Genomic DNA, 16,434 nt, shown 5'->3' with positions numbered 1-16,434 from the left:
ATAGGCGTTCCCGCTCAGGAGCGGTTACAGGGTTGTGCATGTGTAGTTTTTTTTTTTAAGTGGAGAGAGCGGGTCGTTTTAAAAAAATCTGGAAAGTCCATTACTATACCTTTAATCTTTATTTTAATTAGTCTTTCAAACAACAAAGATTGGATGATTTTATTATTGAATGTTAAGGCCTGGCTTTAAAATGAAAGATTTACTGTGTTAAACAGGCACCAAAGGTTTCCATTAAACCCAATTTGTTGGATGTACTCTAAGTTTATTTTCAGGCACAGATTACCTTTAAATAGTTGGCTGTAGAGCAGGGGTGGGCAATTCCAGTTCCTGGGGGCCAGTATCCTGCAACTTTTAGATCCATCCTTGGTCCAACACACTGAGTTACCTCCTTAGCAAGAGTCCTCTCAGTCATCTAATTATTTGATTCAGATGTGTTGAATTGATCACTTGCTTGATTAGTTGTCTTTCAACCCAGAAGATGTTGATACACTTCCAGTTACCAGTCCTACATGTGATCATTCCCCCTTGGGAAGGCACCAGGGGCACCACAGTGTGTTAAAGTGAGGCCAAGTGAATGAGGCGCTTTGAGTTGGTTTGAATAGATGTGGTCCATTTATCGGAGTAGGTGTGAACTGAGAGGTACTGACCTCTCGCTCTTCTTCCTGTTGTGAGTTGAGCAGCAGGACTGAAGGAAAATGTTCTGCTTCATAGATGCTGTTTACAGAAAGTCTTTAAGTTTTCTTGCTCGGCTGTTTCTGCTGCATCCAGTCTGTTTCTGAGCTGCTTTAATCCATCTGGTTAAAACCTGTAAAATGGAGAGAAAACCCAGAAAAGGCTTTGCTTTAGTTGTTTAGCTTTAAATGTATAGCAAACACCCTGAAGTGATTTATATATTGTTGTTTTCTGTTTGATTCCAACAGCTATGAAGTCTGGAGGCACTCAGCTGAAGCTCATCATGACCTTCCAGAACTACGGCCAGGCGCTGTTCAAGCCGATGAAGTACGTCATTCTGTTTCTCTAACACGCGTTTATTTAGCGTGACTCTTCTGTTGCCATTCTGCATCTCTCCACCTCCTCACAGCGTCAGCCTCATTTCCATGTTGGTTTCTCTGCTGACATCTGATCCCTTTCAGTTATGAACAGCCTCTTTATCCGATCGGCGTTTCAGCTCCAGGTGACAGGCTCCTTTCTTAGGGCGGCCATGTTCGAGGCCCTAAACCTCCGGCCTCACCTGCTGCATCTTTTTAAGGCTAAATTACCCCCCTTGTCAAAAGCTGACTCTTTCTAGTCAGTTCTGGCAAGTTTCCTCTAACCTCAACTCATGATGTTATTGTTATTGTTAATTGAACGGGTTTGAGTCTTATCTGCTTCTCTCTGCAGCTTTATTTAACTTTGTGGGAGGGGGAATGTTTTCTGTTTCCTGTCAGAAAGTGGCGATGAGGGTTATATTAAAAAGACAGATGCTCATGTTGCCCCACTGAGAGATTCTGACCTTGGTGGTCTGTGGAGTCATCATGTAGTGAAAACAGGAAGTGCTGATGTCCACTGATGTGCCTCAGTGTATATCAGGAAACCATAATGATCTGGTCGACTGCATGACTTTCTCAGGTGCACATGTTCCTAGTCTTAAAGATTTAAAACATTTATGTGTTTTGACATCATTACATTTAACCTCTGTGATCTGCTTCATTTAGTGGATAAAAACTTTCTTTTTCGTTTTTATTTCTAAACAGAAAAAAATAAAGACCCATGTTGCTTAAAGCTCCTATTGCTCACCGTATATTATAGCTTAAATAACTACACCTAAAGGTCATGATTTTCATGCAATACAACGATAGTTGTACATTCACATTTTGGAGTAAAAACGTGTGTCACAGTTTTTATTCTATTTAAATTATATTCTGAATTATTAAAACATTACAATTTCAAATCAAAACTCCTGTTTCTGGTTTTCAATAAACTTGAATAAAAAATCAGAAAAATTAACAAAACAATAATAAGAAAAAGAACATTCATGTTTGAAAATGGCCATAGACTAAACTCTGAATTTTTTAACTTTATTGAGTAACAATTAAACTTTTACCAGGTCCATTCAGCCCCCACATACTTTTGCTAAGCTGATCGTATTTGGGCCATTTTGACTTAAATTCTCTGCCAGTTTAATCCATTTTTATTCTTAAAAATGAACCTGGAAACATTTATTAAAGGAGCATAGTCATTTTATATGCCTATAAAGAAAACCTTCTCTCTGTCTCAAGTATAAGTAGATAAATCAGTGCTACATGGTGGCACTGGGGAAAAAAGCTGCAGCTGGAAGGAGTTTGTGTATACCACAAAAAACAGCTTTTTTTTGTCGTGGGCTGCATCTAAAGCCATAGTAAAAAAAAAAAAAAAAAAGCTCTTAAAAAAAACAACCGTTGAAGGACCGAGTCTATCGTCGATGGACGACAGATTTGCCAATTTCTCAGGCTTAGCATATCGTATCGTTATCGTGATACATTTTCATCCATTTTCGAACAAGCTTAATCCCAAGTGGGGTCATTCACATTCACACACACAATCACACCTAAGGAGAATTTTAGAGAAGCCTATTAACCTAACAGTCATGTCTTTGGACTGTGGGCAGAAGCTGGAGTACCCGGAGAGAACCCACGCATGCACTGGGAGAACATGTAAACTCCATGCAGAAGGCAGCAGTGCTCCCCACCGTGCCACTGAACAGCCCTGATACATTTCCAGTTACTATACAAAAATTTTATTTATCATTTAAATGATAAATTAGAATCAGTGAAAATTAAGAACTTTATAAACTTCATAAATTATCAGAATTTTTATTTTTACTATTTATTTATTTTCTTTCACTTTTTTTCCATTAGGGCATTGACAAATGTGAAGGGTATGATTAAATGAGGTTCAAATAAGATGTTTAGTAATTAACATAATTCTTAGATGCTTTTTTACTGGTGTCCTGATTATTTTTATTAATTATTTTTTAATTAATGATTTTTATTACAGATTTTTACTGCCGTAACTGGTCCTGAAGAAGCTGATTTTAAGTGCATCTTCTCTCCAATAGTGTTACTCCTGATTATGGGGGTATGATTGCTGTGGACAGTCGTCACAGCCTTACAGTCACCTCAGAAAGAAGTAATGTTTTGTTTTTTTACCGTCACTTTTATTGTTATCACGATAATATCACCAAATATAGTGATATGATTGTGATTGAATATTGCTCAGCCCTACCACATAGTGACTATGCATGTCACTGTATAGTATCATCTGGTAGGATTAAATGTAGAGTAATCAGAGTATCTGAGGCTAAAACAGCCTGGTTTGGGGATATCCGGTTTTTCTGCTTGTTTAACGCCAACCGACAACCACTGGGGTCTTTAGGAATTCATCCGCAAAACCCACGTTTCCTGTTTCTTCACAGCTAATCCTGGTTCAGCTCTGATTGAATGAGCGACAGTAGAACATGTCATTAACGTCACACAGAGAGGCAGAGCCTGGCGTCCTGAGATGACTCCTGCTTTAAAGGCAGCTCTTCTCTTCCTCAGATGGTTTCAGTGGTTTTGTTCTACTTACTTTCTAGGTTTTTCAGGTGAGGCACGAACTGAGGATTTATTGGAGATGAAGCAGACGATAGATTTTGTGCCAAACCTAAGATAAAACCTGAGCTGTTTTGGGTTGATCGTATAATGCGTTTGAAACCATTAACAGCTACTGGTTGTAATGGTAGAAACCATTCCCCTAATGGCTGCTGGTGTTTAGATGATGACTCGGCCCATCAGAAGTGCTCCTTGATCCTAATCCCACACTGATTGGTGGATTTAAATGTCACATTTGCTTTGTTATTGTGGTTGTGAATTAATTATGGGTTAATGGTTCTTTGCTCAGCCTGTTGTGCAGCCTCTGCATGTCAGCGGGGAGAGTGGGGTTAAGCCTTCGGATGATAGGTAGGAGGGGGGGGGGCGGAGAAGCTATTCAGAGACTTGGTAATTACTGTTTCAATCGTACCACACAGAGTCAGGCCAGACGCAACAAGCCTGAAATCATCCTGACAGGCTAGGAGGAGTCCAGATGAGAGAGGTGAGAGAAACAGGAGATGGAGGGGAGGACGGGGGTGGAGGTGCGATGGATGCTCTCAGTCTGGATCCACAGCTTTATGAGCTTCACATGTTGAAACGACAAGTGAAGTAAACTAGGCTTCTGGGCTTAAATCTGTGGTCTGATTGGGCTGGTCAGAACCGTTTGTTTGGTAATCCTAAAACCCAATAATAGCTACATGGATTTATTTTTAACCAAACAACGCCTAGAAAAGTGTTTAATGTGCTCAGATTACTACATATCAATGGGTTTTTTGGGGATTTACTGTAAAGGGGAAGATAGGTTGGTTCATCAGAGAATGATCTTTTGATATTTTTGATCTATATGATGATATTTCTGCCCTTACTTCTGGGAAACAGCTCAGCTCAGACAGATGGGGAAACTGAACATCCGTTTTGAAATCATTCATCCATCCATTTTCACCATTCGCGCTTAGCTCAAGCGGGGCCGCGAATGGTGCTGCTGCCTATCTCCAGCTGTCTAGGGGCAAGAGGCGGGGTGTACCTTGGACAGGTCACTAGTCCATCGGAGGGCAACACAGAGACAAACAACCATTCACGCAAACATTCACACTTAAGGGGAATATAGAGAAGCCAATTAGGCTAACTCAGGAAGCCGGAGTACCTGGAGAGAACCAAGGCATGCTCAGGGAGAAAATGCAAACTCCATGCAAAAATAGCCGGGCCAGGAATCTAATCCAGATCTTCTTGCTGCAAGACAGCAGTGCTGCCCACTGCTTTACTGAGCAGCCCTGTTTTGCACTGTACAATTTATTACCCTTTTCGGCCGATTCTCCAGTCATGCTAGAATTTTTTTGAATCAGGCTCATGGTGTGTCTTGCGTTGTGTAGTATACAGGGGGTAACGAGGGCCGAGTAGCCTCTCACGACCACCTCCTGATCACGAATCGTAAGATCAAGATTTTTAAAATTCAGTCGGCCGTCGTGAGGTGTTCGTTCAACAGCAAATTCTGCTGTTGAAGTGTCTATGAGGCGATTTACCAGAACCTCACGCACTGTGCATGTGCAAACAAGGGAGTTTTCTTTTTCTTCTTCCAGATTGACGAGTCTGACCAGCTCCATCTCTGGTGTTGAGTCCGACGTGTGGTTTGTGGACGTACAGTGTGAGCAAGTAGATCGCATCAGAGCGTCGGGCCACACAGTGTAAGGACATGCATCGTGAGCTGTGAACTTTTAAACCCTGCAGTTTGAGCTGCAGCTGAGAACAACGATTGAAAAAATTGACATTTCTGCAGGGTTCTTTTACTCTTCATGATGCGTTTTATTCTCTGATGTTTTCTAACCAACCGCTGAGATAAAGGATGCCACATTTTCCAATACTATTTGTAAAGAATTTCCAAACTATATATATATAATGTTTTGTCTTTTCACTTCCCCCCTATTTTTTAAACAGTTTAAAATCAAAAGCAGTGCAGGTTAATGTTCATAATCATGTGGGGATTTGTATGAGTTATGAATGATTTTGCAAGGCAGAGTTTGTTGGGTTTCAGTCTTACTCAGACTCGCATGCCAAGCCCAATAACCACAGAACCACACACATCCATCTAACCACCCAAACCATCTCCTTGTTTCCCAATCTGCTGCTGAGTTTCCACAGGCAGCATCAAAGGAGCCAGCGGCTGAAGGATCAAAGCCCGCTCCGCCTCTGCTCTAACTCCCAGCTCCTCTCAGCTCTCATTCAAATGTGTGCCAGGCAGTCGGGCCGCCAAGGCAGGTCGGCAGACATGCGCGGCGTGTCTTCGTGCTATCGACCCTCCAGCCGTCCGCATCCTTGGAAAGCTGTTGTTCCTCTCTGTTTGAATATCGACTCCTTCCCCCCTTTCCTCTCTCAGTGCTCTTCCTCATTCCAAGAATTGATCCAATATGTTTTCTTCACAAACTCCAATCAGATCTTCTTTTCTGTGGTGCCATTGTTCCTCCAGGATCAAAACTGAATACCCTTTGTTAGGATTTGTGTGTGTGATGTTGCAGCCCCTATTTGGCCTGATCTCCTTGATGTAGCTCCATTCTTCCAGACCTGGAGGTAACCTGGTGTCAACCAGTCTGGTCCGACTCTAGGCTTGTTTCGTAAGACCGTCTAGCCTTGAAGGATTTGTGTGGCTTCATGTGGAAGAAGGGAAAATCCTCTCTGATGCCCAGCCCAGGATTTCTGAGGCTTACAGAGGTATACATCATTTCACAACAAGCACTACTGATGATGAAGCTCAGTCATTATCTCCTGCCTAGGTCCAAAATAAGCATGAATCACAGAATTACCATCATTTCTGCTTTGTGCTTTGAAAGTGACCACTTTCTGCTCTAACAGCAGATCCAGAGTGGTGCTGGTTCTCCATGTATTTAAATATGTCTTTGCACAGCAGCCAAGGTGCTGAGACAGGTTGCTTTAGGTCAGCTAGAAGAAGCTCTTTCATGCATCCTCATATTTTATTCTGGCTTCTATTTATCTTTGAATCCAGAAGAGGAAACCCATCACATCCAGATCAAAGAGCCCTGCAGGGAGGCCCTCAGTGACTGGCTGACTGTTTTAGCAACATACATTCATGGCAACATTTTGCACTAAGTATGGCAAGAGGTCTCTCTCTGTCTGAGAAGTAGAAATTTAATGCACCATTAGCTTTAGGAAGAGGCAAGGATGCTATAAAAGCGACTGACTGAATCAAACGCATAAAACAGGAAAAATGATTTTTATATTAGCAGAAACACCTTAAGTGTTTAGTCATGCTTTTATCGGCTCTTATCACCAGCATAAAGAAACAGAAATTAAAGTTTGAGGCTTAATAATTGCAGAAAACCTATAAAAGAATCCTATAAAATGTTAGATATGTAATGAAAAGACACAAGTTGAAGTTACAGCTATGGCGCAGGAAGAACTATAAATGGAAATGATTGTTGCTGTTTAAAACATTTCTTGATGAAGGAAAATCAAATTATGTTAGATTTGTGGTTTCTGTTGTTTTAAATAGAGATTTAAAATTCCTCCTTATGAGCCACATAAAAAAGCCTCTCTAGAAGCCACATGAAAAACAAAATAGAATGATATGGCTCTGCTAGAAGCAGTAGCGACGTCACTGTAAAACTGGGTCTTACAGATTTAAAACAGACAAATGATTACAGGGCCAGTTGTCTGGCATCTCATGATAACAATTAGCCCAGTTAGCATAACTAAAACACCAAAAGCTCTCTCTCTCTGGAGAAGGTAGACTGTACTTCATATTGAGATTCCCATAATGCTGCAAACGTTTCTAAATATGGATGCACCAAAATGAATTCTACCTGTGCTCTCCTCCTTCATTCCCCTTTTCTTTTCGTGCTGGACAATGTTTCTGCGTACTGGATATGCTGTTTGTCACGTCATCACAAGTTTCGGCCGGAAATTTTCAGTGGCTGAATTTTTTACAGTGAATACCTTTTAATCTAGCATGTTTCATTACAAAAGTGGTTAAAATCCCTACAAATTGAAGCAAATCTGTTGCGCTCCTCTCAGCCTTCCTGTTGCCTGCTGAAAATCTTGCTCTCTCTTTAAATATTAGCATGATAAGATGATTAGACAGGGATAATAAGTTATTTCTTTCTAAGAATCTCCTTATAGCTCACCAATGCTGAGCATTGCTCAGTTTGAGTCTACTTCCTGCTGTCACAGCTTCCACACAAAGGACTGTTTCTGTTTGCCTCAGATATGATTCTCCCGTGGTTTCTAGGATAAATTCTTCTCACCAATGTCTATTTGAACAGTAGTTTGATTTTACATCAAATTTTTAAAATACTAAGCCATTATTAGAAAAACACATGTGACTAAAATTAACTGGGACTTGATGGGACAAGAGGGCACCTTAACACATTCATAACTCAATTTATTTTGATGATTTAGGCTTGGTTTCTGTTCCTTGTCAATCTGATGCCTTTTTCCTCTTCCTCCTCAGCTCTTGTTGAGAGCCTGCAGGGATTACAATCTCCTGTGTCACAGCTGAGCGTCTGGAGAGATTCAGACTGTCATCACTAGGTGGCCTGAGCTTGTTATGGTTTCTTATCCAACCTCTTGGTCTGTAGATATTAGCCTGATCTAGTTCTTACTGCTGTTGATGTTCCATTGCCGATTTTATCAGTGTTTAAATTCAGAACGCACTTCTAGAAGGACAGAGGAAGTCTATCTGCTGTATGATAACCACTTGTTCTGGTGGTGTTTGGTTGGATTTGGATTGTAAATATTACCCGGATGATTCTCCGCAAACTGGGGTAAACAACCACGCTGAGAAGACAGGAAAACATCAGGATTTATAGTGACTTAGAAATCAAAGATGATGAACATTCAATTCGAACAGGTCGTTTTTGCAATGTACAAAGTAGGAGAAGGCTTTGTTTCCTCTGGAACTTTCTATGTCATCTGGTTAAAAAGTTGTAAATGTCAGGCTCAGAACAAAAGGACCCAGCATGAGAGGCGGAAAGACAGTTGGGTTTAACAAAACGATAATTTTAGATGGAACTGCTGCGAACAGTGTGGGCGTCTAAGGCAGGAACCTCTGGTCCTAAAGTTCAATCTGTTCCCAGAGGATGAGGTTGTTTCAGCCAGTTGGCTACCAAAAGGACGCGGCGGGCGCTGCCCATAGAGTCCCAGATGCTAAAGTGCTGGAGGTCAGAGAACAGGCTATAGATCAGAACCGTGCAGACGAAGGAAGGCAGTATAATCCAGAGGTGGCAAAGATGTGCTCTGGAGTCAAATCCAGGAGATCAGAGGTCCGAAAAGGTATCAAAGTGAAATTCAGGACTATGTCAGGAATCAGTTTCAAGTTTGGTACACAGGCAGAATACAGCAGGAATCTGAGTACAGGTCAGGCAAACAGTAGGCTCAGAGGTCCAAAGGCAGAACGGATCAGGATCAGGCAATCAGAAACACTCAGGTACGCTACAGAACTCTCACCACAGGCTCAAATAATCTGGCACTGATGACTGGAAGGATGCGGATTAAATAGAGACTGGAACAGGTAAAATGGACGAGCGGTAATGAGAACTGGGTCGAGATAAGCAGGTGAATAAAATGAGTAATCACACCAGGCATTAGTGCCAAGATCATGACAGTAAGGGCAGTTTGAGGGAAAATGTTTCAAATTAAAACTTTTTACAGCCTTCATCCCAGTAAGCAGTCCATTAGAACCAAACACAACCCTTGCTTCAAGTACCTGGGAAAACTAAACATACCTATGCATCTCTTTATATGTCGGTCTTACAGTTTAGAGATGATGAAAATCTTTTTTCTCCCCTTTTGCACTGTTGTGGGCTTCAGCATGTCGCCATTACTGTGAAGTGATATGAGACTGCAAGCACACAAAGGCCTTTAAACGATGAGCCTGTATCATCGTCAGAGGGAGGCGTGTGAGAGGTTGATGATGGATGTAATCATAGTCTCCTGCCTCAACTTTATTGTATCGCTTGTCAATCAGTCGCCTCTCTAGGCTCTGCGACAAGCAAATCAATTCCAGCACTTCTAGAAGAGATATCTCCTCCTTCCGCCGCCCCCTCCTCATTCTTTGCAATCTATATCTGTGCAGTGCTTGGTGCGTGAGTAATTTTTGATTGACGTACCGGGGAGCTGAGAGACGAGGGTGCCATAATGTCACCTTGTTTATGTCAATAACATATCGACAGAAGCACAAACAACAGCCTGGAGGAAATGTGTGTGTTAAGTGTGAAATATTAGCAGGAAATTGGCTGCATATGAGCGCTGCGGTTGTATCATCAAGATGTGGGAGGCGAAGGAAAGAGCTTTGTTTGTAGATGATGAGATGGAAATCTTTATTATCGAGATTACTCATTGAATGAGATAAAAGTCTAAATTTATGATAAAATTAAAAAAATAACATTTCAGCCTTTTCATTACAGAACCATAAATGATTGTAACAATGTGATATTTATACATTACACATAGTTGCTTGGTTCTTGCACCTACAAATGTGATCTTTATGCTGTATTCATAGAGGTTCTTTGTGTCTTTGACATGTAGTCAGGAAGTGAAGGGATGAATGGCCTCCAGACAAAAAAACAGATAAGATCAGAGCAGCAGAGAGGCAGAGCTGAAAGGTGCAGAGTACAACTTTATCCCACATGATACTTGCTTTTTTATCAACCAACACTGCTAACAGGACTTTGATGCTTGCCATTAAAGAAACTTCCAATAGTTGTTCATCATGGGGTATGTGCAGTAACAGGGAGGACTGGGTAGTGGTAGCAGAATATACTAATCCTACTACATAAATAACAGTCCAGCATCGCTTTATTTGACACTTAACTTGGTAGCTTCTACTGTTTGGTCAGCTATGAACTTCTTAGAGATATAGCCATCAGTATTGTAGCAGTAACCCAAGGATAACAGCATTTAATCTCATGCAATGCTCTGCAAACACTTTGTCTAGGCTGATGAAGGTTTGTTTGCTTCATGATGCTCAAAGTTACACCGACAGGATGTCCTACTCATTAATTAATTAAGCTTAGAATTATCTGACCGCTTTGCGGTGCTCCTAAAAATTTAGAAAACTCCTGTTTTTATTCCTGCACATTTATAAGTTTTGAGAAATTACATATCAGGGAAAATATCAGTGATTAATATTTTTTTGTGTTTCTTTAATGGCTAATAGAGCACTTCCCTCCCCCGCGTGTTACTGTGCCATGCCATTCAGCTCATAGCTGATTGGTTGCCTGCAAAGATGATTAAATTACTCCAGCTTGTTTTTATTCTATAAAGAGCAGGGAAACAAAAATGGATAATATTTTGTTCGAAAAGAATATTTTAGAAAAGTAGCAGCTTTTTTGTATTCTTTCTTAGAACCTCGTCAAAAAAACAGGATATAGGACCCAGTGTTTAGGTGAGACAGACAGTGGGACGTTTCAAAACATTTAATAAAATGAAAGAGCAGAAAACAGAGAACGGAAAGCAGAGCTGTGGATCTGCGCATCTGCAGAGGCTGCAGGGGGAGGTTTGGCGCCACCCATCACCGACACTCTGGAGGGAGAAACACAGGTATGTGACCACAACAATCAGACGCAAGTTGATGACCGATGTGAGTCACTTACCTGGTCTAACAGTTTAGTCAGGATCCGTCAGGATCCAGCCAATGGACTGCCAACGAGATGCTGCGAGAGCCGCCCAGAGCGACCCCAATGCAGCAACCCCCGTGAAACAGGCAGAAGTCCGAGCCAGGTCAGGGAGACAGTTCAGAACAGGGCGGTTCTGAGATCCAGGAGCCCGCAGCCCGGTCAGGGGTCCTGATCCAAACAAGAACAGACAGATCCAGGGTTCTAGAAATCCACAGAGCGTTTAGGCAGGTTCAGGGTTCAATGAGTCCAGCTGTGAGCTCAGGCAGACACACTCAGGTGAAGACAGGCAGGCTCAATAGTGAGAGGCAGAGAAAAGACATGGTGCCAGGCGAAATGCGGACTTTAAACTGGCTCCCTCCAAGAGCCAGGACTACAGGACTTTCCCCCCACAAGCCAATACTGGAACTGGGGGCACCAGCGGGAAACAGCCAGGACACGCTCAGGAGATGACAAGAAAAATACTAAAACCTTCTCAACCCATTGGCCTCCGGGGACGAAGACATAAACCACGGACAAAACTCAAACTAATGAACAAACATACAATGATCTGGCCCCGATAGCCGGATTGAACTGTATAAAAAGCAGAAGGAGCAGGTGGATAAGATGAATGATAATTAGTGAGCGGGGAGGGTTCGGCAGGTGAGTGAAGTGAGCAATTCGGTCAGCTATCAGGGCAGATCATGATAATTATAGTATATACCAAAATCACAATGACCAAAACTGAGTATAGCAATTATACTATTACTACTTTATCATTTAATACATTAACGGCACAAGGCAGAAGATTTGGTTCTATGTTTTAAAGCTCAGAATCAAATTTTTCAATTATGAATACTCATCTATCAGTTGTGTTAGTTCTTCTGATATTTAATCTTCCTTTATCCACAATGTAGGACATGTTGTTCCTTAATATTTCTGTCTGGTTCTAATTTTTTCACTGGGGGATCTTTGTACTTCTTTAGCCAAAGCAGAAGTAGGACCAGTACATTTTTGAGGAACAGAACCAGTTGGCCCAAAGGATACTACATCAGAAGATTGAGCCCAGAGCTAACAGCTTTTAGCAGTGTTCATGTAGATGGAGGTGGAATCTACTGTTGCTGTACGGGTCTCCTTGAGGGATGTTTAAATTGGAAGGACACGATAAAAAAAATACGTGCCTGGATGTTACCTGCTGCTTGTCCAACATGCTTACTGCTGAAGTAAGAAGAGTATGAAGAGAACAAAGTTTGCAAATTAAAGTAGATTAATTTAGAAAAGGCTTTTGGCCTTTTTGGTCTCTCATATTATTGAAAATGTGTTGATGGATGTTAAACCTGCTCTTTCCAATTGAGTTCTTGTAGAAAGAGGGACAAATGAAGTGATCAATGATGAACAAGGTAGTGCTACAGGGCAGCTTTCCACATTGCTTTATTCACTGCCTCATTTCAGCAAATCATTATGTTCTACTCAAACTACAAACTCCTAAAATGGATTTTAAACAGTCTGTGGTGAAATATTCTTTAAGTCATAGATTTTATGCTACCATACACATGTAGGACATTAATAAAAAGCCATGGCTTAAAAAAAAAGAAAAAAAAGAGAGTTTTTTTTTTAATTACACAAATTCATCATTTAAGGCAACTGAAACTTTTTATCATGCTGTTTGTTTTTAATGCAAAACCAGGAAGAGATTTCTGGTATTTATTCTACATGTAGCTTTAGTTTAACAAGTGTTAATTGTGTCCCAGTTAGCCTCTTAGCTTAGTGTTGACTGAATGTTTAGCCTACAGCTCATTTGTTTTGCTTAGCACAAGATTCTGCAATCCATGTCGACCAGTAAGCCCGGTCATACACTGTCTGATATTTTCAGTTGTTGTACACAGCTACAGCTGAAACTGTACGATTAAATCGCAGGGTTTAATAATTCATGGCTCACAATGCCCATTCTTAGGCTTTATGACGTGATCTAACTACTTACACTGCACGTCCAAAAATCTCAGGTCAGACTCATTGCCGAGAAATGGTGCTGGTCGGACTGGTCAATCTGGAAGAAGAAGAACTCCCTTGTTTGCACATGCACAGTGTGTGAGGTTCTGGTAATCTCACAAAGGTTGACTGAATTTCCAACATGTTTGATTTTCTCCCGACCTTACGATTCCTGATCGGGAGGTCGTAGTGAGAGTATAATTGCCCCCTTGTTACCCAGTGTATACAGCACTACACGACGCTGGACGCATGCTGAGGCTGAAACTCGTCCCGATCCAAAAAATTATTGTATGGAGAATTGGCCCAAAAGAAGCAAAAAATTTTAGTGTATGCCCGGCTTAAGCTGTTTGCTTGAAGTAGGTATATGGCTACTTATATTGATAGGATTGGAGGAAAAAGCAGCTTAATCTGTACATTTGGGATAATTTGCTGTACATTCACTTTTTAAATTTTACTCCTCAGCATACTGGGCGTTTTTCTAGCATGTGCCTCTTACTGGGACATCTACCTGCATTCCCACCCCAACCATCTGACCACCTCTCCACAGTTTACAGCTTGTCCCCTATTGGTTGATAAAAAAAACCGTCAGAAGAAACTCTTCAATTTGACAGAATATGCTTTCTGTAGATTAGTATGGCTGTACAGATCAGCAAGGAAAAGTGGATAAAATTAATAATCAGGGCTGTTATGTTTACCAGGGACCAAAAGGGCTCAATTTAAAGTAGAGTTGAATGATAACAGCAGCACTCTGAACAGTCCTTCACTACATAAGGAAACAAGGATCAGACTTTGCAAGCTTATTAGAGTAGAGTATATTAGAGTAGGGGCCCTTACCGCCCACCCAAAAATGAACAATAATATAGAATGTGTCACATAATTTCTCTTTATTTTCAAAAATAACTTCTTATTACATTTTGAATGTAAAATGTCGCAATGAAAAAGAGGATCAATTAAAATGTAGAAAAGCATAATTTAACAAATTTTGCACTAACAATGGTTTATATACTTTCACATGAGCTATGTTTTATCTATCATGGAGGATAATTAACAATAATTAATAATTTCTAATTTAAATTTATTCAAGTGAGTAAACAGATAAATTACAATAGATAAAATGTAACATTGGGGAGTGTAATACAGAAGTAAGACGCATCCTATAGTTGCAATTAAATTAAAGCTGTTAGAATAAAAAAGTGATCTGTTTTATCATCATCATTATGTTTATGTTAATTTTAGAAAAATCCTCCAGGATACAAAATAGGGATAAGGATTTAAAGGATCAAATCCATATGAAAAAAGTTATAAATTATGCTTTATTATTTGCTTATTTTATTTATGAATTTATGCTGAATTATTGTCCTGGTTTCTCTTCCTTGTCTTCCTAATGGCCAACCCCCAAACTGTCGTCTTCCAGCCTATTGCCCCTCCCAATAAATGATGGATTTATAAATACAAAACAGAAATCAAAAGTAACATTAGTAATTTTTTTAACCATGTAAATTTCATACCAAGTGGCAGCAATAATGCAACTTACAGACACCCTTCCAGAGGTTTTATGTGTGTTTTTAGTTGAGCATACTGTACATTTCTAATGTTGTTCTGCCAGCTAGCGTATTTCGGATTTTCTGAAACTGATCATTTCCCCCATGTCAGGATACTTACATCATACCAAACCTATGAAGCTTCTCTGTCATCCTCAGAACCTGGTAGTTCTGATCTTTATCCCATCCATTGTATAAATATCCGCTCTCCCTCACATCTAATAGCTTTAGATGACAGACTCCAGACTGCATCTCTTTCTCTGTTTTCAGTTTCAGCCAACATGAATTATAAACAGAAATATCAGATAAAAGTGATATTGTTTACATTTGTTGTTGGAATATTAGTGTGCATGTTTTCAAGCTGTAAATGATTTCCTATTGAAACATATCTGTTAGAAGAGCTTCCTTCTGTAGATTAATATCACAACAATATATGATCTTTAACAGGAGCAGCAGTATAAGTGCTATCCCTTTCTTTTTTTTTCTTCTTTTAACTACTGAAATCATGTTAAACAGTTTCAAATGATCCATTCATATACACGGCCGATTTAAACGTCTGTCCATGGAATAGTGTCTGTTATCCAAATACATGCAGCTCTAATTAAAGGCGAAGGATAAACTGACCCATTTGGATAATTGTCTTATAATGTAAGCCAGACGTTGTGATGGGCGGTGGTGTAATAGACAATAAGCACTGTAGACTTATGGTTTGCTGCTCTATAGAAAATCACTTCAGCAACAGAAGCTTATGCAACTAATCTATGGTCTAGTGAGACTGTGGGAAGCTGCCATATCCTACAGTAATAATCTGTTAATGTAGCACTGGCGTTCTGCCATTTACTGCAATCAGCCATCATGATTTATGCAGATACTATTGAGCTGGTGAAGTTGTCTTCTGCAGTGTGTTCTAGTACGGAGTGACACTTTCAATTAGAGAAGTTTGGCATAATTAAGCTCAACATATCTGGTAGATGTTGTCGTTTTTTTATAAACACCAACCATCATTCTTCTCAGTCTTCCAGTGCAAGCCTGTATTCGAGTGCATGAGCGTGTCGCAGTGTTACTGCCACCCTTTCATGTCGTTGGACATTTGATCTCCTGGCTGTCAGAACAACTTCAATATAGACTTGACTACGAGAGGAGGACAGATCGGTCGTATTTTTTCCTCTTGCTGATTTCTACATATCTGTACGGACAAGTCCGACCATCACTCCTCTGCAAATCTAACATGTTCCCCTCTGGAACATCCTAATGATACGATCGTTCAGCTGCTGCCTTCAGGTAAATGTTATCAGCTCTAATGTTGTGTTGGAGGAATGATAACACAGTTCTGCAGCCAGCAGAGATGACGCGCCAACTTGCGATCTGCATATCAAAGCCTCAGCCAAATTCCTATGCCATCTGTGTGAGCGGACACAAACACACACACACCCTGACACACACACACCGACACACACACACACACTCTCTCAGATGCATTAATGCTCTTCCTCTGCAGTCTCAGAGGCAAACATGTCTTTGGTCTGCCACCATCCCAGTTCATACTCATTGTTTCTCACAAAATGATGATGAGAAGCTTAATTTCTCAAGCATAAACATTTGAGGAGCTTATTCTTGGTCTGCGTTTTCCCTGGAACCATCTGTCCTCTGCTTGGTTGGCTCTGAAGTGGCTGTCATTTAAAGGCAGGCTCTGTCCCTGTCCGGACCCAGCACACC

The 16,434-nt window shown here is 40.6% G+C and overlaps 1 protein-coding gene across 2 annotated transcripts in view; it reads left to right on the top strand.

Annotated features, from left to right (window-relative positions):
* fam20cb (FAM20C golgi associated secretory pathway kinase b) overlaps window positions 1–16,434 on the top strand; it is a 57,287-nt gene that overhangs the window by 5,017 nt on the left and 35,836 nt on the right. For both annotated transcript variants that reach the window (XM_038274117.1, XM_038274118.1), the window contains exon 3: window positions 921–999. In XM_038274117.1, the coding sequence (XP_038130045.1) occupies window positions 921–999 (79 nt within the window). The remainder of the gene's footprint in view (window positions 1–920; window positions 1,000–16,434) is intronic.

Source organism: Cyprinodon tularosa, unplaced genomic scaffold (genome assembly GCF_016077235.1).
Source record: "Cyprinodon tularosa strain WSP-4 unplaced genomic scaffold, ASM1607723v1 ctg90, whole genome shotgun sequence".
Taxonomy (NCBI): domain Eukaryota; kingdom Metazoa; phylum Chordata; class Actinopteri; order Cyprinodontiformes; family Cyprinodontidae; genus Cyprinodon; species Cyprinodon tularosa.
Note: the sequence above shows the minus strand (reverse complement) of the source record. Positions and strands in the feature narration are given on the sequence as shown.